This window comes from Aquila chrysaetos, chromosome 21, assembly GCF_900496995.4.
Source record: "Aquila chrysaetos chrysaetos chromosome 21, bAquChr1.4, whole genome shotgun sequence".
Taxonomy (NCBI): domain Eukaryota; kingdom Metazoa; phylum Chordata; class Aves; order Accipitriformes; family Accipitridae; genus Aquila; species Aquila chrysaetos.
In genome coordinates this window covers 23,825,745-23,847,219 of record NC_044024.1, presented here as the reverse complement: position 1 = coordinate 23,847,219, position 21,475 = coordinate 23,825,745, and the positions used below count along the sequence as shown (strand labels likewise).

At 49.1% G+C, this 21,475-nt stretch overlaps 1 protein-coding gene across 18 annotated transcripts in view; it reads left to right on the top strand.

Moving 5' to 3' along the window:
• LOC115333532 (H(+)/Cl(-) exchange transporter 5) overlaps positions 1–13,962 on the top strand; it is a 44,766-nt gene extending 30,804 nt beyond the window's left edge. For 17 of the 18 annotated variants that reach the window (XM_029996576.2, XM_029996575.2, XM_029996570.2 and 14 more), the window contains 9 exons: positions 1,151–1,335; positions 1,967–2,089; positions 2,589–2,795; positions 3,794–3,874; positions 4,770–5,312; positions 6,550–6,736; positions 8,152–8,550; positions 10,943–11,159; positions 12,026–13,962. In XM_029996576.2, coding sequence (XP_029852436.1) covers positions 1,151–1,335; positions 1,967–2,089; positions 2,589–2,795; positions 3,794–3,874; positions 4,770–5,312; positions 6,550–6,736; positions 8,152–8,550; positions 10,943–11,159; positions 12,026–12,116 — 2,033 coding nt within the window. In that variant the 3' untranslated portion in view covers positions 12,117–13,962. The remainder of the gene's footprint in view (positions 1–1,150; positions 1,336–1,966; positions 2,090–2,588; positions 2,796–3,793; positions 3,875–4,769; positions 5,313–6,549; positions 6,737–8,151; positions 8,551–10,942; positions 11,160–12,025) is intronic. The other variant, XM_041119057.1, reaches the window with a different exon arrangement.
• Positions 13,963–21,475: the final 7,513 nt, after the last annotated feature.

Below are 21,475 nucleotides of genomic sequence, written 5' to 3'. Positions count from 1 at the left end.
TCTTTGCTGAATGCTCTTTGTTGACACTGGAGAGGTTAATGCCAAGGACTGCTAGCAAGATTTTCTTCTTTTTTGTTGTTGGTTTTTTTTTTGTTTGTTTGTTTTTTTCTGTTGTACTTAGATATAAAAAGTGAGAGGTGTTTCTTGGGAAGTCAGGCTTCTTTCAGAGGTTGGCTGGCTGAGACCTTTTAAATGACTTCAGAAGTGAACTTTGGACCCAGTGCAGGAGAAGTAAATCGGTTGGATACAGATCTTCCCAACAGAAAGCAGCTAAGCATTCATCATGAGGAATGAAATCAAATCTTCTGTTAATATTTACATAGGAAAGCTGCTGGTCAGTTTTTCATTAACTGGAAGATTTGCTAAATGATTATTGCTACCTCTGCAGCTTGTGCTAGCACTTGCTGGTACAGGTCAGAGGTCTCTGTTCCTGGCCTCTGTGTTGATGTGGCATTTTAGTTGAGAACAGAGCCGATTGCAGCATTTATCTTTGGGGATTTTAGGAGTTAACAGCAAAATAAGAAATTACTTGAAGATTCCTGTTCTAAAATCTGGATTACTTTCTGTACTAGCTCTCTGCTTGCTTTGTTTCACTTGGCACAGTTGTAACTTTCCCCTTTTTTTTTCTTTTTTTTTTTTTTAAATTGGGATTGGAAATTCAAAGTTATTCTTGTCACAGTCTTAGCATTGTTAGTGTAACTCCTGGATTCCAGCTCTTGTGCTGGTGACTGGTGACATACGTCCTCCAGAAATGCAATATGTCCCTCTCTGCCTCTCAGACTATTTTTGCTGTTCTATATTTAATAAGCGCTCTTTCAGTGTAATTGCGAAGGATTAATTTCTATTGATGTAGGGTGGGTTTGAACACAGTTTGCAGTGGTCAACCTTTGAAATATTATTAGGGATGCTTTGTTTCCTGACCTACTCTTTTCAATATATATATACTTAAGCAAATCTTCCCTTTTAGCTCTCTATAGAATAAAAGTTAATTGTAGGCAAAAATACCAGTACTGCTCTATTTGTTGGTAGGTGAGTCAAAAATTAGTAGGGCAGACTGTAACCTTCAGATATTTGAGTCTGCATAAGGTGATTATTAAATTTTATTTCTTTTTTTTTTTTTTTTTTTTTTTTTTTTTTTTCTTTAAACTAGGTTCCTTAGCGGGTCTGATAGACATTTCTGCCCACTGGATGACAGATTTGAAAGAAGGAGTGTGTTTAGCAGGCTTCTGGTTTAACCATGAGCACTGTTGCTGGAAATCCAACACAACCTTTACAGACAGAGACAAGTGTCCTGAGTGGAAGAGCTGGTCCCAGCTGATCCTTGGCCATGGAGAGGTGACGTGTGCCTACAACTGTTTTTGCTGCCAAATGTCCTGTTTCCCCAGCCGGTATCGTCTCTTGCTAGTCATCTGGATGTATATGCCAGAAGTGCAAGCTCTAGGTGGTTCAGTGGTTTAACATTCATCGCTGGGGTCTTCCAAGGGTGTAAATAAACTCAAACAAGTTACTTATGTTTTGTCCTCGGAGGGGGTGAGGGGAAGCAGAGCATTGACACATTTACAAGTGCAGTGTTTTCGTCATGTGTCTGAGACTGGCTGCTTCAGGATATTTTGCCCATGAACGTTTTAGAGGAATGCCAGATGAGCTGAGGTCTTGTGTTTCTGGCAGCTCGATCCAGTGCAGCTGCCTGCTTGACTGGGGCAACACTTAGCCCAGTACCAAGCTACCTGTGTACCTTGTTTGCTATTTTATATAACTGTCTTTGGAGGTATGATTGGTTCACATCCCTGTAACCCAGCAAAGTTAACTTGTCCTTGAAACCTTAGACTTACTGTAGTTCTCTTCATTTTTGGCTGATAACTCTATGTGGGATTATCTGCTATTTCTGTGTGCCTGCTTCAGTGCACAGGTTTGATGTGATCTCAGTTGAAATTATCTAATTTGAGTAATTTTCTCTGCATTTCAGGGGGCTTTTGCATATATTCTCAACTACTTCATGTATGTTATCTGGGCCTTGCTGTTCTCCCTTCTTGCTGTGTTACTTGTGAAGGGGTTTGCTCCTTATGCCTGTGGCTCAGGGATCCCAGAGGTGAGTAAGAATGAAAGTGGGTTGGGTTTTTTTTTTTTAAGGTGGAGCAGGGATCCACCATCCAAAGTTTACGCATGCCTGCTACAGAATAATAATTTCTTGCACTTCAGATGGTGGCTTAATATATGGGGTTTTTTTCCAAACTATTCCTGAAACATGTCTAGTACTTAAGTCTCCGTACAGTCCCTTTAAAATGTTTTGACATTCACTGCAGGAGGTACAAACAAAAGCACGCCATTTGGGTAAGACAGGCTACAAACACTAGCCTCAGATTTTTCTTCAGCAGGGATAGTGGCCCTGAAGGAAGGACTCAAATGGCTGTTTCTGCCTTTGCATGGAGGGATATTTTTACTGACTCTATATTACTTTTGGTAGCTGGCAGGGGACTCTGAAAGCTGTAGAGGAAAGCTGAGGGCAGGATTGGGAGTGCCTAGTAAAACAGGAGCTCTGACCAGGGCTTGAATGAAAGCCTGTAGAGCTTTGTGTGCTTGACTTCCAGATCAAAACTATCTTAAGTGGTTTCATCATTAGAGGCTACCTGGGCAAGTGGACGTTGATCATCAAAACCATCACCTTAGTGTTGGCGGTGTCCTCTGGGCTGAGCCTGGGCAAAGAGGGGCCTCTGGTGCATGTCGCCTGCTGCTGTGGAAACATCTTGTGTCATCTCTTCACCAAATATAGGAAGAACGAAGCAAAGCGTAGAGAGGTACGGAGAGACACCGAAGTTGTCAAAGTGTTGAGGTAGTGTGGGGAGACTGGTGGGTCTGGCGCTTCCCCTGACTGTAAATTGTTCTGTTTTGGCATGTTCTTGGTGTGCCTCAGCACAACACCTAGTTGGAGCAAAAGCCATCTCGGTTAGGAAGTGACACCAAAGCGTCTGCCCGGCACAGGTCGTCATCTCATTTGTGATGGGAGCGTTCACTGGCACTAACCTGCTGCAGGCCCAGTTCTGCAACACTCGTTTGTGTTTGCCATGCAACTCCATAAACTGTTGGGACTGTTTGAGGGACCTGGACTTGGCCATAGGAGTAGAATGAAGGGCTTTGCTTTCAAGGACACAGCAATGGGCATGGCGTAAGGACCAAGCTAACATCTAACATAAAGCTCATGAGTGTTTCCTCACAGTGCTCTAAGGCTTTTCTCTGGACAAGTCACTGGAAAATGGTTAACGTGAGATGCGTAGTATCACATTGGCCAATTTACCTTCTGCTAAACCAAACCTGACAGAATCTACCCAGTGGGCCGGCATGGTTTTGGGTGGCCCCACAGCACCTCCAGTTACACTGTGTTACCCTCTTCTGAGAAATCGTATGATTGCAAGACAGGCAAACATGGGAAAAGTCAGTGTGTTCCAGGAGGTGAAATTACTGCTATTCTGTTTCACTGAAGCTTTATCTAGGATGAAAGCATAGTATGAAATCAGCTGAAACAGAAAAAGGTAATTGCCAGTGATGCCACTTCTACTAATTGGGGGTGGGACATTTGAAATGCTAACACCAGTGTTTTTGTAGCTACTTGCAGCCCTTCTCCCTAGGGAACGGGCTCACTCCACCTTTTCCCTGCTGTCTTTCAAACAGGTCAGACCCTGGCTTACTGTGCACTCACTGGAGATAAAAATTGTACAAATTTAAGTGAAGACAAACAAAAAAAGGGGGAAGGTTGGGGGGGATGAAAATGTCTGACTGTCTTTGGGTTCTCTCTTAGGTTTTATCAGCAGCTGCAGCTGCTGGTGTGTCTGTAGCTTTTGGTGCACCGATTGGAGGAGTGCTGTTTAGTCTGGAAGAGGTAACATCAGCATTTTCTATTAGCTCTGGGCGAGCTGGTTTATTGCAAGAACTGACCCTGCTGGTTTAAAAATACAGTCCACTCATAACTGCTTGGGTGTGGAAAGGAGACCCTCTTGAATACTGATTGGTGGTGTATTTACAAGGCCAAGCAACCTAAAAGCTTATTGGGGTTTCAGGTAATTCTTATGAATACTGGAGAATTTATTTTGGATTATGTCTATCCATAGCTTTGCAATAAACCTGTTGGTTTCCCCCGGTCTGTCTGTGCTCAGCAACATTGACTGCTCACAGCCACAGCCTCTGTCACGTTTTCCGTATGTCCACTCTCTCCGGACAACTCTGTCCCAGGGTACCTGGGAACAAACTTATCTGGCTTATCAAACCCCTTTCCTTCCCAAGGGACTTCTAATCCTTGTTCTTTTGATCCAGATGTGAAATGGATCACTGCTGCTAGCTTCAGAGCTTAGCTCGGAGGAGGAATGGGATGGTTTTGCTCAGCTGAGCAGTAGTTGTGGTGGTAGCTGTGGCAAGCACTGTTGTTTGGCACTTCTGGACTTTACAGAGCATGCAAGGCAAATAGTTCTCTCTCTTCAGCTCATAGCTGATTTGTAACAGCTTTTATTATCAGAGTACGTTGTCTCCAGGGATCATAGGGGGCACTTGCTGCATTGGAAGTATGCAGGCCAGGACCCATCCCAGTCATTGCAATCTGTATTGAATGGGAGCTCGAAATAAAGCCTGGGGTGTTTTGCTGGAGAGGAGGGAATGTAGCCAGTGCACATTGATCTCAGTCCTTGCTTTTACTTCATGCAGTGGTGATTTTGTTACTGGGCAGCAATTGGTGTAGTGGGAAGTGTTAAAGTGACTGAATCTGCTTTGTTTTTCCTTTTTAGGTCAGCTACTACTTTCCTCTCAAGACGCTGTGGCGCTCCTTCTTCGCTGCTCTGGTCGCTGCGTTTACGCTGCGCTCCATCAACCCTTTCGGGAACAGCCGCCTGGTTCTCTTCTATGTGGAGTTTCACATGCCATGGCATCTTCTGGAGCTCGTGCCATTCATCCTTTTGGGAATATTTGGTGGGCTTTGGGGAGCTTTCTTCATTCGCAGCAACATTGCCTGGTGCAGGCGACGAAAGACGACCAAGCTTGGCAAATACCCTGTGCTGGAGGTGTTTGTAGTGACTGCGATCACAGCCATTCTGGCCTTCCCCAACGAGTACACCAGAATGAGCACCAGTGAGCTGATTTCTGAGCTCTTCAATGACTGTGGGATTTTGGACTCATCCAAGCTCTGCGAGTATGTGAATGATTTCAACAGCACCAAAGGGGATGACCTGCCAGACCGAGCTGCTGGCCCAGGAGTTTACACTGCCATGTGGCAGCTGGCTTTGGCCCTTATAATGAAAGTCTTCATCACGATCTTCACCTTTGGCATGAAGGTGAGAATTGCCTGTAAAGGAGCTCATGTTCTTCTCATCCTCTGCAGGAACCCTAGGTCCTAAGAGTTTTATTTGCTCAATAAACAGACATGGTTTTCTCCCCAAGCTCTGTTAAGAAGGGGGCATGGTGATAGACTGCAATTATTTGTTTGGTGCTTGTCACTGAGGGCAGTAGAAACCTTTTAGCCTGAGGGTGGGCTTCAGATGCAGTCACTGAAGCTGGTGTCTCAGGGCTTCATGTCCCATTTTCCAGACACAGAATGCTTCTAAATTGTCCTGCCTTAAGCCTTTTTGATATATACGAGATATAGATATAGATATATATATATATATATGCAATAGCTAATTGCAAAGCAATCGATATCTTAATTTGTAAATGCTTGTTTATCATAGCTGTTCCTTGGTCAGATGGTTCTGAACTTGTTTGGTGGCAGCCTCCCGAGCTATGGATATAGTGCCTAGGTCTGAGCTTCCCTGCAGTGGGGTTCAGCAGGTGGAGCTGAACCCTGCCCCCCAGTCCTTGAGTGGTCTGTCCAGAAAGGCGACATCACCAGAGAGGTTTGGACATATTTGTTGCCATGAGGCAGTTGCTGACAGTCAAGGGCAATCATCAAGTCTGTGAGAAAGATGTACAATGTGTGAGAAAGCTGTATGACAAATGTGTAAAGGAAAGAGGGGGGGGATTCTATGACTTCAAAGAACAGGAGCTTTTGGAGTCCTGGAACAGCTGAAGTGCAGAGGTGAAACTTGCTGGCTTTGCTGGGTGTCACTTGTGCTGTGTATGCTAATTCCAGGAACCCTCACTTTTACAGTGGAGTTTGAATTTCTGCCAGGGAAGAAGGATGATCTACTCCCAGTACGTGAAGCCAGCAGAGTGGGAAAATCCCGTGCCTGCAATAAACACATACTCGTGTGGTTGGAAAGGCACAGGGGAGTGTTAGCGGTGTGTGAGTGAAGCTTTGTTATATTCTCTTGGGAAATAAGCTTTTGAAAAAAGCTTGTTCTGTTCCACGCTAACCTCTTGTGTGGCTGTCTCTCCTGCTCAGAGAGGAGTAAATGCAAACTGTTGCAGAGACTTCAGAGCATGAGGGTGCAGAAAGGGCAGAGGTGATAGAGCAAGGCATCCTTGCCAGTTTTAACTTCAGTGTAACCTCTAATTCAGTCCTGTTCTGAAGTCCCATCGCTAGTCTTTGAAATGTCTGAGAAATGGCACATTTACTGATGTGTGTTTTCACAGGTCCCTTCTGGTCTCTTCATCCCCAGCATGGCGGTGGGTGCTATAGCAGGCAGATTGCTCGGAGTAGCCGTGGAGCAGCTGGCCTATTACCACCACGACTGGGCCATCTTCAGCGGCTGGTGCAGTCAAGGAGCTGACTGCATCACTCCTGGCCTCTATGCAATGGTTGGGGCTGCAGCGTGTCTAGGTAAGCAAGATGTCTTTTGAAGTCCAAGCTGTGGTTTGGGTCTTGGTTGGCCATGTTAAGAAGTGTAGTAGTGAAATGCTGCTGCTGTTCTTGCAGTCCATAGAAGCTGGGTTCGTCTCAGGAATAGGAAACTTTTGCGCTAGCATGTGCAATGTGTTCCTCATCCTGTTTGCATTCTTTTGCCAGCACCAACCTATAGTTGGACATGACAGGTTTCAGTGGGGAGCCTCCTGAATAGGCAGCTAGAATAAATGAGACTGGCTAGGGACTTCAGATCTTCCTGTGGGGTTTTAATTCATTTTACTTCCTGTTCTGGCCTCAAATCTTACGATGCAACTCTTCTTTAAAGTGCTCTGGTTTTTGGTAACACTTCTTCTGCTTGGCTGAATTTGAGAAATTGAGTGCACGTGACTGAACTTCACTTTCACTGTAATTCCCAATCCTTACCTCCACAGAATAGTATGTTTAACTCTTAAGGGACTACTTTACTGTATCAGGAGAAACTTGCATTTCAGGAACAATAAAAGCATGCTACCAAAACCTATCTTTGGCCTTTTTAAAGGGGGCAGACCTTCTTGTTTGCATGTAAGTGATGAAAAATAAATATGGTTCCACCTCATTAACTGTTCTCTTTACCACTGGACAGTACTAAAGGGTGTGTGCCCCTTTAGGAGATGGTTATTGGAGCAAAACTCCTCTAAAATACTTGGGAGTAGCTTTGGGACTTGAATCTCAAAAGCATAATTTAAATATGCCAAGACAAAGTGCTGTTATAAAAAAAATGATGTCAATATTTAAGAAGACTCATCTGTTTTCTCTTGAAATGCCTCAACTGTTTTAGTGTGCAAACCTAAAGTGTAATGAACACTAGTCAAAATGTCTGGGTGAAAGCCAGCAGACTTGAAAGGTAAGTTGTCTGAAGCCCTTGCTGTTAGTGGACTTAATGCTAGTAACCAGAGGATGTCAGGATGACACTTGCCTTTTGCATACAGCCTGTCAGAGGTCGCATTTCATGAATCTGCCTATGGAGGTGTGTATAAGGCCCTTCTATGGCATGGCCAGACTATTTAGCAGCTAGCTAAGTAACACAAGAGAAAGTTAGCCATCTTTTAAGGTTGCTTCTGAGTTCAGGGAAAGACCCATCAAAACCATGTAGCAAACCCTTGTAAGCCAGCCCATGGCACGATATTCTGGAAGGGACAGATGGTTTCAGTACTGTGTTCTGCTCGTGTTTGGCTTCCACTGCAATGCTGAATGTGATGTAGGAGTCCAACAGTACAACTGCTTGCTGATACGAGACCTTCTCTAGCTGCATCAGCAGAGGATAGCTGTAGCAAACCTCAGAACAGCTCTCCTGCCTGGAAACCCTCAAAACTGTGTGTTCATGTCGTCTGTCTTCTGTGTTCTGTTTGCAGGTGGAGTGACCCGAATGACTGTGTCACTAGTGGTCATTATGTTTGAGCTCACTGGTGGACTGGAATACATCGTTCCTCTGATGGCAGCAGCAATGACCAGCAAGTGGGTGGCTGATGCCATTGGACGGGAAGGCATTTACGATGCCCATATTCGCCTCAACGGATACCCTTTCTTGGAAGCCAAGGAAGAGTTCTCACACAAGACACTTGCAATGGATGTAATGAGGCCACGGAGGAATGACCCTCCTCTGACTGTCATCACTCAGGACAGCATGACCGTGGAAGATGTTGAGACCATCATCAGTGAAACCACGTACAGTGGCTATCCAGTGGTGGTGTCACGGGAGTCCCAAAGGCTTGTTGGATTTGTCCTCAGGAGAGACCTCATCATTTCAGTTGGTAAGAGGCAAGATACTGTGTACATAAATGATGCCATCAGAGGCCTTAAATGGCACCAGCTGTAATTTACTTGATGAGTTTAAACACCCAGTAGTGATGGTGTCTGTGCTTACTGGCGCCTGCATCTCCATCCCTGAGCAGCGTGGGGTCTGCATGCATTGAGCACGAAGGACAGGATGGCTTGCCTAGTGCAATTAGTATTGCTCTGCTGATTTCATGAACCTTAGGGCATGGTTGTGTGGCCTGAGACTTCTTGCCAGCAAGAACTAAGCCTTCCTGACTTTGTGGATGAGAGGACGTGGAAAGCTTTCTTAACTGTTAATGTCTCAAACCTTATTTTATTTCATTAAGGAAAAAAGTCTGGTTGGTCCATGTGCTGAATATTGGGTCACTTCTGAGGTGCTGCTGTCAAATCTATAAATATCAATACTGATGTTATAGTCTTCCATCTCTCTTCACCCATGAAAGCCAGCCTGGTCTTCTAGTTGTTTCACTTGTGCTCCCGTCCCGTATTGGTGGTTGTGAGGCAGGTGGTGTGTGGTGATGGCAGGACTTGGTAAACACTGTCCTGGCATCACTCAGATGCAATTTCCATCTGTGATGCGAGTTGAGCTCTTTTGGAAACAACTCTGCTATATTACAATTCAGGGCACATTTAGGTTCCTCTTGCTCTCAGGTTTCTTAGAAATCTGCAAGTGCTGTTTACCAGCATGAGACCCGAGTGGAAATTCTGGTCACATTGTTTCTTGTGGGCTTGGGTGAGACAGGATGTCTTCTCTTGATGAAGCAGGAGAAATCTGTGTGTTATTGTTGAGCGGTCCGTAAAAATTGTGCCTGCACTGGAGTGAAGATTGGGCATAGAGGTACCAAGCCCCACACTCTCATGGGGGTGGAGTCCATATGGTTTGTGTCCAGCTGCAGCTCAGGCTCCAAGCATCCGTGCTGAGCTTGGGTGAGCTGGAGTTGCTGACACGCTTCCTTACGCCGGCACCCGGCAGGGTTCGTGCAAGCCCTGTGGCAAGCTGGATGGCAGAGCTGATGCAGCTGAAAACACATTTCCCCTCCCTGCTCGGTTAGCTCCTGCAGGTCAGTCCCCTCTTCTGGCTCTTGGGGGAGGGCATACAGATGCTGGTGCAAGGGAGCGGGTGAGAGCGCGCTGGCTGGGAGCGGGGTGGCAGTCACCTTGGATGAAAGCAGAAAACGATCGTAGGAACAGCATGATTGTGGAAGATTGAAGACACATGAGCTCTGCGGTGTGTTCTCCAGCACGTGGTTGAATGCACTGTCTTAGCTCAAGCTTGACAACTTGATGTAGGGGTGGTGCGAAGGCTTGGTCCTGAGCTAGCTCTGTCCCATGGCAGAGCTAGAGTAGTTTTTATCATTAAGTTGCCTGCAGCTATGCATCAACCCTGTGTGTTCCCTCTCTCTTTTGAGAGGAGTTTTCAGTGTCAGTTTTAGGATGCGCAATACAGTCTTCTGGAGCATGTGAATATTGCGCTTGTTCTTCTGATAAGTATCTGGCCAAATGCTTATGACACTATGGAATGAAATGCAGAAAAAATTGCACTATCATGCTGTGTGTATTGCCTGCCTTCTGTAAGGCTGCTTTGTGGTACGACCACGAATTCTTGCATTTGTGTTATTCTGAATCTGCAGGGACTCGTTAAGAGTAATCTTTTCCCCAAGATATGCACAGTAAGGCACTGTTGTGTGCTACAGAACAGCATTTAGCTTTTGATGGCCAGCTCCAAATACCTAGTCTGGTGTTTGGGCTGCCAGGCTAGCCCTTTCCCAGTGCACCTCGGAATGTAAATATCAAATGAAGCTGCAATGTGGCAGTTATCCAAATTGCCTGTGTAGCAGGAATGTAATGCATTAGTGTAAATATCTGAGCAATGGCAAGTAATTAACTTGTTTTCTGTCCTTGACCCTAATCATGGGCGTGGAGCCTGTGCCAGTAGATTAAGTGCTTAAAAATACTTCTTTAGCGACTCTGCACGGGACCCAAGTTGGTGACTGATAAAAGTACAAAGCATTTTATCTACCTCCTCTTAAAACTGGGAAGTTAAATATCTCCAGAACTTGCATCTGCATGGCCAGAGCAAAATGCTGAGATGCGTGGCAGCATTGACATTAGGCAAAGTGTGTGCTGATCTCACCCCTGGGGTGAAGCTTTGGAGATCTTAGAGGTCACGCTGTAGTTATTAGAAGGTAGGATGGAAACATATTGCACCTTCCTTGGGTCATCGGTTGCCTTGAGAAACAGCACAGGTGAAGGGAAGGAATGGACTTACAAGGCCATCCCAATGTGGGCAGTGAGAGAAAAGGGCATGCTCTTCGGTTTGGAAAAGGAAAGGAGGGATGATATTTAATCAAATATTTCTTCTTCCAGAAAATGCCCGAAAGAAGCAGGATGGGATTGTGAGCACTTCAATTATTTATTTCACTGACCACTCTCCTCCGCTGCCTCCAAGCTCCCCCTCTATGCTGAAACTCAGGAGCATCCTGGACCTCAGTCCTTTCACAGTGACAGACCAAACACCCATGGAAATCGTCGTGGATATATTCCGCAAGCTGGGATTGCGCCAATGCCTGGTTACTCACAACGGGTAAGAACGCTGCAGGCAGAGCCCTGGGGTCCCAGGATTGCCTGTAGACCTGAGTCAAAACCTCCTCACCTTCCAGTGAACAAAGCCCTCTGATGTGTAGTGCACTGAGCATCAGCTGGAGCAGTTGTTATCTGGAAAAAAGCAATTGTGAACCCCTGAGCCTCTTTCAGTTGAAGCAGTAACATAAAGCCTGTAAGGCGAAGGCACAGCTCCATAGGGTGGTGGGTCTCTAGAACTGATGGAAAGGGCTCATGGCCTCCTCTCAAATCTGGCCATGTGTATCATGTAACTATGTGAATTTGCTTTGTTGTCGGTCAGAAACAGCGTGTTTGGCAAGGTGGGAAGGAAGGAGGGCAAAGATAGAAACTGAGCGATCTGTTCCCTGAAGGGTGGCACCAGCAGGAATTCTCTCCCTGTTCCCTGCTGCGGTGCATTTGGACCAGCTGATCTTTTCAGCTCCTGACAGACAGCCGCATTGCTCAGCGTCACTCCCCAGCAGACGTTCTGCCTAATTCCCTAGTTCTAGCATGCCTCTCAGCACCTTTTTGAAAGCACAGCTACTGAAAGTACTAGGACTTGAAACGCAGCACTAGACATCAGGTTGATCTTTTCAGAGAAGGTGGGTGTTAATAATTATTAGTATTTGTCATTTGGTTATAATGTCCTTACCTCTTTTATTGTAAAATACTGATAGAATTTCTGTTGGGGCTTGTGAGCACCATACTTTGTGTGGAGTGTCAGCGCTGCGTTCCAAAAGGGCACTTCAACTACTGCAAGGCATTAAAATTGCCCTACGTGAAGCAATGCGAGAGCAAGGTTACCTTCTGTGGGTGCTGATGCGCTAAAAATGTGTTTTCATTTTTCAGGAAGCTACTCGGGATCATTACCAAAAAGGATGTATTAAAGCACATTGCACAGCTGGCTAACCAGGACCCAGATTCTATACTCTTCAATTAAAGGCAGATTAGTAGGTATTGTGTGTTCAACACAAAAGAAACTTTCTAGAGGATCCTGGATATACTTTCCTATTTTTATTGAGACCATGGAACTGTTTTCAGCGTTTTCTTCCGTGGAGCTGAAGAAGATAATTTTTTTTTCTACCAGATAACCAATTGCACTACATAGTCTGTGGAACATAATCTTCTTTTTAGAAGAAAAAAAAGACTTTACGTTGCTTTTGTGAAGTTGCATTGGGAAGATTCCATGAAGGAGTAAAAGCAAAATGCTATAGAATTGTATCTCCTCTTCTTATTTTATTTGAACTCTTGTTACTAACGTTGGGGGGGAAAGACAAGGTCTATACCTTCAGAAATTTTGAAGGAGAAGGATGATTTTGCACGCAGCATTCAGGTGGTGGCAGAAAGATATGGTTGTGACTCAGGGGTGGTATATTTCCAGTTAGCCACTTGGTAAAAATAAGAACCTTGTAAAGTCAAAATAGGGGAGGGAAATAAAAAGAATTGGCTAGCTGAGGATGTTTTGCTGAAAGAAGGAAAAAGACCCCCAAAACAAAACCCCCAGAAGACCAGATCTCCTTAAAATTGGGCCCAGTTTCTGATTGGCAAGAAGCTTATTTTGATTAATCTTCTGTGAATGTATTTAATTACTCTGATGCTGCCTTGCCTTGGGAGAACCCCAAGGAGGAGGCAGAAGGAGTTAACAGCTGTATTCTCGTTGTGATCCCTTTTTAAGATATACGCCTAAGGATTTCATCTCCTTGATTTCCCTTGAGCATGTAATTAAAATCGCAAAGGCTGAGTCCTAAGTTATTGCCCTGCCTTTACTGCACTTCCCAGTAAACTCTGATCGTGTTGGATATTGCACAACTGACCTCTTCCTCAATCAGCAGTGTCTTAGGTGGCTGAGGATGTCCTACTGGAGAGCCCTGCGCCCGGGATGTTTACATGGATGCGTGTGCTGTTCCCTGCTCCTCTCCTCAGCCCCGCACCCAACTCAGGCCCGGATCCTGGCTGTAGGATTGGCAACACTGCCACTTTATGTACGTACACCGCTCGGTGTCTCTCCTTTTGCCAACAACTATGCAATAAAGCCCTTCCTGACCACTGTCAGCCAAGTAACTCGTTCCACATCTGTGCTCCTCAAGTCCCTGTCCCAGATCTTACCAAATTATTTTCCTGTTAATAAAATTGTGACCGTTTACTGGAATTTTGAAGGTATATGAATGCTTTCAGAGGTCGATGTTCATCATGGCTTCAGTCTGTAGCAGATGCCATTTTACGGTCCGTGGCTGAGGCTCGTCGGTGGCAGCAGCAGGTTCCTCTGGCTCACCACCGAGGCTGCAGAAGGGAGCCAAGCTGTTGAGCAATGGCCAAGAATTAAGGAGTGGGGGCTCTGACTCTGCTTCCTGACGGACAAACCTCCGGCTGTTGAGCAGGTGTTGCACTTCGCACGGCCTCAGCCGCAGAGGCCATGGTAACAACTCCCCTCGTCCCAGGCTGAGGCTTGGTGGCAGGAGGTGATGGGTTCTCCATGTGAGGCTGCTGCCGCTGCCCATGATAAAGCTGTTTTGTCGGGGCGTGGGGACTCCTGGCTAGAGTTGGCTGGAAGTTTGGTCAATCTTAAACTCTCTCAAATATAAACAAATTCCTCATCTCTACTTGGAGCAGAAGCCAGCTCATTTATTTTTCAAAGCCATCCAACAGTGAGTACCTGCTGCCACTGCTTTAACCTGGCAGTGAGGTGGTGATGTCTTGAGTTCTTGTATAGCTTAAAGCTGAATCAAACCAAGATGTTACTAATGGATCAGATACCTTCTGCTTAGAAAATAAATGCCTTGACTTTGTCTGTGGTGGTTTTGTACAGCAGGAGGTGGTTGCTGAGTTGAAACAAAGACCACAGCGTGCCCGTAAGTCACAACTTGAAATGCTTTGTGTTCTGCCTTGGCTGTGGCTGGCAGCAGAAGCTTTGCCTTTAAATGTTTTTTTTTGTCCGCTTTGGAGAGGGTTGTCCCCTCTGAGTCTGGCTCTGAGTCCAGGGAAGAAGCCGCCTTCTTCCACTTCCCTAGGGATGTCTGCACTGGAAGAGGCTGGGGATGCCTGTCCCGTGCATGCAGGCTTCTCTTCCCTGTGGCATGCTTGGAACAGGAGAAAGACAAAGTTGTTTTTTTTTTTTCTACTTTTCTGCTTACCTTACAATACGCAGGAGGGCTCTAGCTTGAAAAATACGGTCCCTGCTTCAATTAGATCCACGATACATGAGAGCCCATTCCTCTCATTCTTGTGGGAAGGCTGCTGTAGCCTGGTGCAAAGGTAAGGGCAAGAGGTGCCAAAAGGGAAACCCGTGAGCAGGCTGGAGCATCTCAGCTGGCTGGTGGGTTATCCCAGATGCTCTTGGGGAAGTGGCAGGGCAGGGAGCACGCCATCGGAGGGGGACCGCAGCTGCTCTGCCGTCTGAGCACTGGAAACAGGGGAGCTCAGCGCAGGAAACACCTGCCCAGCAGCAGCACAGGGGCTCTGCCAGCAGGCAAGCTCCCAGATCGGCGTGCCTGTCACGGCTTTTTTCTTCTTTTTTTTGCATGGGAGAGGTGTCCTCGGGAGGCTGGCCTGAGAAAATCCTGCACAGGAAGGTGAGAGTGTGGGAAAACACTGGCCTTGGCTTTGCAGGAAAGCCCGGTAAGGCTGGGCTTTAGAGAGGCTCAGTCCTTGGTGCGGGCAGGATTTCGACTCGCTGCGATGATGAACCAAACATGGTGATGGTGGGCAAGTAAAAGAGAAATGTTGCAATGGTATGAGACCTTTCTTTGCGTCTTGTCTTGCTCTCTTCACACTTGCTTCTTTTTAACGTGGAAGCATAATTTTCCTCCGAATGGGAATGTATGCTTCAATGGCTGGAGGTCTGGTACACCTGGGCAAGGTGGGAATAGGAGCTTAGAGTGTGACTTTGTAGCTGTTCTGTCTGTACTGAAAACCTGCTGACCCCATTAACCAACATAAATGGTGTCCGTGTAAGGAAAATACTCATTTCAGCTCCAGACCTGTTTCTAAGCTGTGGTTCTCTGTGTAGGGAAACTTGCAGCAAAATTACCTGATTGTCATTATTACATTAGCTACAGTGGTGATGCGCTGTGCCCAAAATGTGAGGCTCGTGAGGGGATTATGCGGGTAGAGATGTATAGCTCTATAGTGGGGTTGGTGCCTTCCCTTCCCCAGTGAGATAATGGATTGTAGAAACTCCTGGCTGTTTGCTGTCTGCTTTTATTGAATTCCTTTAATTCCTACAAAAATAAGTTCAACTCTTTCATCAAAAGTTCTGTGCAGGGGAGAGACGGTACTCAAGTTTTTTAACTCCAGCGTTTTCTCTGTTGGCCCTCATCAGCGGTGCTGGCTGGGAAGGGGTTCCCCTTCCCTGGGGCAGTTCAAGCTGCTGCAAAGAGGTTTTTTTGCCTTGTCCAGTTCTTGTTTTTCCATTGCTTTACCTTCGGAGCGACTCCAGGAGGAGCCCTGGGGTTTTTCTTCTGCAAACAGCGAGTTATACAAGTCATACATAGCTGGAGACAACCCATACACTTCATAAATAACACCAAGCCTGCGATCTCCTTAGCTAAGCATGAAACATTGCTTGCAGCACTGGGTTGAACCACCAGAGATAAGGCTGGGGTTGATGCTCTTGTAAGATGCTCTTGTTTTTCATCTGTTGCTGAAACCTCCAAACTCCAGGGGGGATGCTCCGTGCAAGGAGGTGGCTGTAGGGCACCCTCCTCTTTACCCTCACCAAGAAGAGGAAGGGACCTGGCAGAGCAGGAGTTACAACGTCATATTTATGAATTACATTATTGGGGACCATTCTGGGGAGGGTTTGGATGCCTACTGTAGGTGTCGGCCTTCTTAAGGGCAGGATGCGAATTGGGGTCGTTGACTTCGCGCTTCCCCCAGCCTAGTGCTGGGGTTTGAACGGGACACAAAACGCACACGGTAGTTTATTATGGAGGTACGGGGCCGGCGGGCTCTCACCTACGCTCTGCTGCTCGCCTGTGTTCTCTGCCTGTCCACGGAGAAGCTCCCATCCTCTGAACTTCGCCTCAAGGAAATGCAGTGGATGAGGGGGCCTGACGCCGTCCCTTCCCACCCTGCCAGGGTCCTAGCTGGACTAAGGCAGCGGATACGGGGGTGTCCGTGAGGGGTGGGCTCCTGCGTGGGTCAGGACTTGCTTTAGCAGCTTTGTCCGGGTGCCCAGGGATGGGCAGGAGACGAGCGAGGGGCTGGGCTCCTCCTGCCTTCCCCTGTGCTGCAGGCAGCAGGTAAGTGGAATTATTTTTTCCTGGTATCCCCAGCTTGTCTCACTTGGGGAAATAACGGGGAAAACGGCCTGTCCTTCGTGCACGAGATCCGTGAGCCTGGATTAAGCTGGCTCAGCTGTTTTCTTGTGTACAGCTCGCTCGTCCCAAGGGCAGAGCCGGGGAGTTGTCGGTGCTGGCAGGGGAGCCTGGGACCGCGCCAGGGAGCAGCGGTGATGTGTCTGCGAGCGAGGAACGGCCGAGCTGCTGGCATCAGCTTCGCCGCTTCAGCAGCCCTGAGGGCTGTTGCTCAGAGTCCAAGGTCTGAGCAGAAAAAGGCAATTCACTCTGGAAGGGGAGAGAAATCACCTTCAAAGCAGCGTCTTTCCTCTGGGACCTCAGCACCGGTCCCCATGGGGCTGCCACCATTTGGGGAAGGCGTTGTGACCGGCACAGCTCTGGGAGACTGGGCATGGATGGGATGGATGAAAATGGGCTCCTGCCTGCAGCAGCACAGGGTTCCCTCTGCTCACTCCCCTTGCGGGAGCATTAATGTTTTCCCGTCGGTTTAACGAGCATCCTGCCTCTTAGAGCTATTTGAATCCTTCTCGCTGAAGGAAAGAGATTTGCTGTTTTGTTTTCCCCTCTCTCTCAGGCTTAATTAATGCTTGGGGGAGAGCGGTGGCTGGGTGGGATGTCCCGAGGTGCCCCCGGGGCAGATGCACCTCAGGGCAGAGCGGTGGGTGCCAGTGGTGTCTGCCTGCACGTGACAGTGGGGTCACAACCCCGAGCTCGCTTTCTTTGTACGCTTTATTTACAATGTCCCAAGAACTGATTTCCTGGGGTGTTGACGTGTTTTTCAGTGTGGATTTCCTCCTTCCTGCTGTGAACTTGTTCTGGGCTTGGGACTTGAAAGTAAAACAAGATCTTGTTTGGAAGGGAACAAAAGACTTGGATGTAGTGATGAACTGGTTAATAGCAACAGGAGGGGGTAAAAAAAAAAAAAGAAAAGAAGATATTTCAGCCCCAGAATTTATTTTGAGACAAAGAGCAGCACAGTTAGGGCTGTAAACGCCCTTGGCTGGCTGGCGCGTTGGTCTGCACTGAATTGAAAGCAGAGCTTCGGGCGGTGAAGATAAGACGGTCCTTTGGCAGCGACTACAAGGAAGCAGTATGTGTCCAGACCAAATCAACACGACGAAGCCATGTCAACCTGAAAATGTTATTAGAGCTGCAGTCATGTCCTCCCCCTCCCCATTCTTTTTTAAAGCAGGAGGAAAGGGCAGGGGAGGTTTCTGAGCTGTCACCTGGCAGGGATGAGGCGTCTGAGCAGGCTGGGGAGCTGAAACAGCTTTCAATTTCAGGTGATTTTTTTTTTTTTTTCCCTGTGTGATTCTGAGCTTGACGGACGTCGTGCTGGCAGAGGCCAGGAAAGGCACCCCTGCAGCGTGTGGGCTGAGCCGCCCTGCCTTTGGCATGGGAAAGGCAAACTGCTTTTTTGCTGTGGGAGTAGTTTTGTAACTGGTCTGTTGGCGCCGAGGTTTAGCACCGATCCTTTTCCCTGAAAACACATGTTCCTCCAGGCAGTGCGGGCAGGAAGCCCACCTTCCCTGGCATTGCCCCGGCTCTGCCCTCGCAGCTGCAGGGAGAAATCACGGCAGGGCAAAGTAATCCTGCCACGGGCAGCCAGATGAGTAATGCAACAGGCGGCGTTATTTTAGACGCTACGAGGTGCCAGATGCTCTGTGGGAAACGCTCTTGGTGGGAAATCCACAACAGTGAGTGGCTCAAGGTTTTGCCTGGTGGTGTCTGTGCCACCAGAAATCCCCCCGAGGTGGTTTGGGAAGCCGTGCTCGCTGGAAACGTTGGTGGACAGAAGCGTTCTGCGCAAGTTCCGCTGCTGCAGGCTCCTACAGCATGCTCTTACCTGCGGGTCTTGGAACCTTTTACAAAGATTGATGTCCATAGGCATCTTGTACAAGTGGGGAAACTGAGGCACAGAGGCTTCATGAGTGACCAGGTCTTCTGGTGAAGAAATGGAGTAGTGCCTGCCTGCGCTCCCAGTTGTTGCCCAACTCAATCTGCTTTCCTTATCCCCAGCAGCTGTAGAAAACAAAGGTGGTGAGGGCTAGCAGGTTACGGTTGTGACTTCAAAGCCCCTTGATTGAAGACTCGCCCATCCTCTTAACACCTCCAGGCTGTTCTGCAGGTATTCCTGAAAAAAAAAAAATCTTTGCATAATGTGTCAATGAGCTCTCAGCTTGGAGAAGGGCATGAGCCAGGTTCTTCTTCCAGTGACTCCCTAAAGTGAAAATGCTCCGTTTCTGAGGATGTTGCACATGTGGCCATTGGGTTGATCTTGTCCGGTCTTCAGGACTTTCCATTAACATCAAACTTAGAAAAACCCAGGACCTGCAGTGAGGCAGCCTTGCCGGGTGCTGGAAGCATCAGTGGGACTGAAACTAGAGAGTCTCTGCAGGGATTGGGGTGGGATGTGCCAGAGCAGGAGGTTCTCCTGTGCCTATCTGCACGGGCGCAATATGGTTTTGGCTCCAATGGCACTTGCTGCTTGTTGTTAAATTTCAATACTAGTTTGGGAAACTGAAAACCATCTTCCAGTTTGGCGCATGTCAAATGTGCATCGAATTCCCGGGTTCGTTTTGCTTTTCTCAGCCTCTTGGGTCTTTTGCGTTAAGCCTCCTCTAAGCTGACACCGGGGCTGGGAAGGGTGAGGTTGCTCTAAGAGGGGAGATGTCACGGTGAGGAGAGATGAAGAGTCGGGACCCGGTGACTCTGCCGGAGCAGCCTGTGCCTCAAACCTGCCCGTGTCCAGGACGCGCAGCCCAGGGCCGGGGGAGCCCCTCGCCAGGTGCCGGCATGCCGGGTTTGTTCCCCACGCCAACTCTGCCTCCCCTTTCCGTTGGTGCCATGGGGGCTCTGCAGGAGCCTGCTCTCCCCCCGGGTGCCCACGGGCCAGGTCCACCCCACAGCTCTGGAGCAGGAGACCTGGAAAAGCTGCAGAGCTGGGTCCTTGAGATTCCCCCTCCCAAGCCAGGGCCAGCCTACACCCCACCCTGCCAACTCTTTTCCCCCCTTCCAGTCTAGCCCATCTCTCGTTGCCCAGTGCCGCTCGGCTCTCGCCAGAGCCATTGGGCCTGATGCTCGTGGAGTTCGCCTTCTCCAAAAACATCCACCCACAGGTCTTCTTCCTTCCAGGAAAGCAGAGCCCAGCTCATGCAAGAGGCTGCTTTACCTGCGCCGCCGGCTCCTGCTTGCTGCGTGGCAATAGGCAACCTCTTACCTGCTCCACCAGGCTGGGGAGTTGCTTTAAACTCTATTTCAAAGAAAAAACTGTGAACCACCTGCTCCGTTTCCTGCAGCCCTGGGTTGTCTGATTCAACCCTGACCTCCCACAGCTGCTGCCAAAGGGCAGGTCCAGGGCTGGGGATGCGGGAGCCGGGATGAGCTCAGTGCTCGCCATGGTGGGGGGGGTTTCAGGCCAGTTAGGATTTTAAGAGCCCTGGGAGCCTGATTCCTGTTGTTGGGCACCAAGGTGGCTGAGAAAGCAGGAGGAGGAACAAGAGGTGGAAGAAAAAGGGACCGTTTCAAAGGTGGCTTTGGAAGGCAGGGGTCTGTGGGTCCCAGCACGTTTGGGGGTCTTTGCTAACTAATATCATGTGGGACGCAGCTGCGCTGGATAATTTTGGGTTTTGTTTGCATTGGGCAAGAACACACCGCACCGATCAGGGCTGAGCGCGCTGCGGATGAAGCTCGCCTGGCCTCCCTCCGCGGGGCTGGGGACCTCGGCCAGGGAGGGGGTGGCCAGAGGGGGGGGGAGCAGGACCCCACAGCCCTGCCTGCAGTGGGGAGCAGCCGCGTCACCCCTTTTGCAGACGGCAGGTCGGTGCTGTCAGCGCTCTCTGGTTGGGAGGCTTTGGATGAGCTGGGAAAGTTGCCCGTGCGTTTGGGGCTGGTCCAAGCGCTTGTGTGCAGGGTGACGGGGCTGTGCCGTGCCCCTGGGGGGGCTTTTTGTATTGGCCTTGCTGGAGCAGGAGCCTGCAGGAGATGGAGGCTGGTGAGCGGCAATGTCCGTGGATGCGGGGGGATGTGGGACCACCTGGCTCAGCCTGGCACCGGCTCCCAGCGCCAGCCAGGGATGTGAAGAGAGGGGGCTCAGGCCTGGAGAGCTGTGGGATGGATAGCGGGAGCAAGGAGCAGCCTCTGCCTGGCCACAGTGTGATGGGGAACGAGCCCATCTTGGCACTCCGGGGTTTGGCTGTGCTTTGGGCTGGGCTTGGCAATCCCAAAGCAGAGAGAGGAGGAGCGGCACCGGGATGCCCTGGGGCAGCTGGGCAAAGTGTAGCTGCCCAGAGCCGATGGGAGCAGGGGAGGAAGAGGAGCAGGGCTGGGGTCAGGTCCTGCCGGAGCTGGTGATGGAGCTGCCCCTGGTCCCAGGGGAGATGAAGGCACCAGGCTCGGAAGCGGGAGCGTGTCTCCCTGGGAATGCCCCAGGTATCCATGGGGAGAGGCGGCGGCGGAGCCCTTCGAGGTGCTACAGATGCAAGATGAGGCAGGACCCGGTTATTGCCTGAGGCCTTCGCTGGGCTCTGTCTGCAGCTCTCAGGGCTGGAGCTCCTGGGAACTGCACCAGCACGTTCCCCCAGGCTGCCTTGGCACCCGGCAGCTCTGGCACCGCACCAGGGCTGCTCCGCTGCCGCCACCGGCATCCCAGCACCGCCGGGCTGGTGCGGCAGGACTTGGCTCAGGCAGGTGTGGAAGCTGGTGGGAGGCTGTAGGCAGCCAGGGGGGGGAAATCTGCCCCTCTCCTCTGTCCCTTTGCAGCCCTCTGCTTGCAGCCGGCCTCTGTGCTGGGCTGGAGCAGGGACAGGGAAAGAGCGGGGAGCAAATAAGGCTGAGCTGCAGCGAGTGGGGCTGCCCAGGACCCACGGGCGCTGCAGTATGCCAGCTGAGCGTGAGAACTGGCCCAGACCTCAAAATGTCTGGTTTGCACAGCACTGTGGCTGCTCAGAGGCCCAGGGCACGTTGCCTGGGGTGCCAGATGCAAAGAGGTGCAAGACCAGTG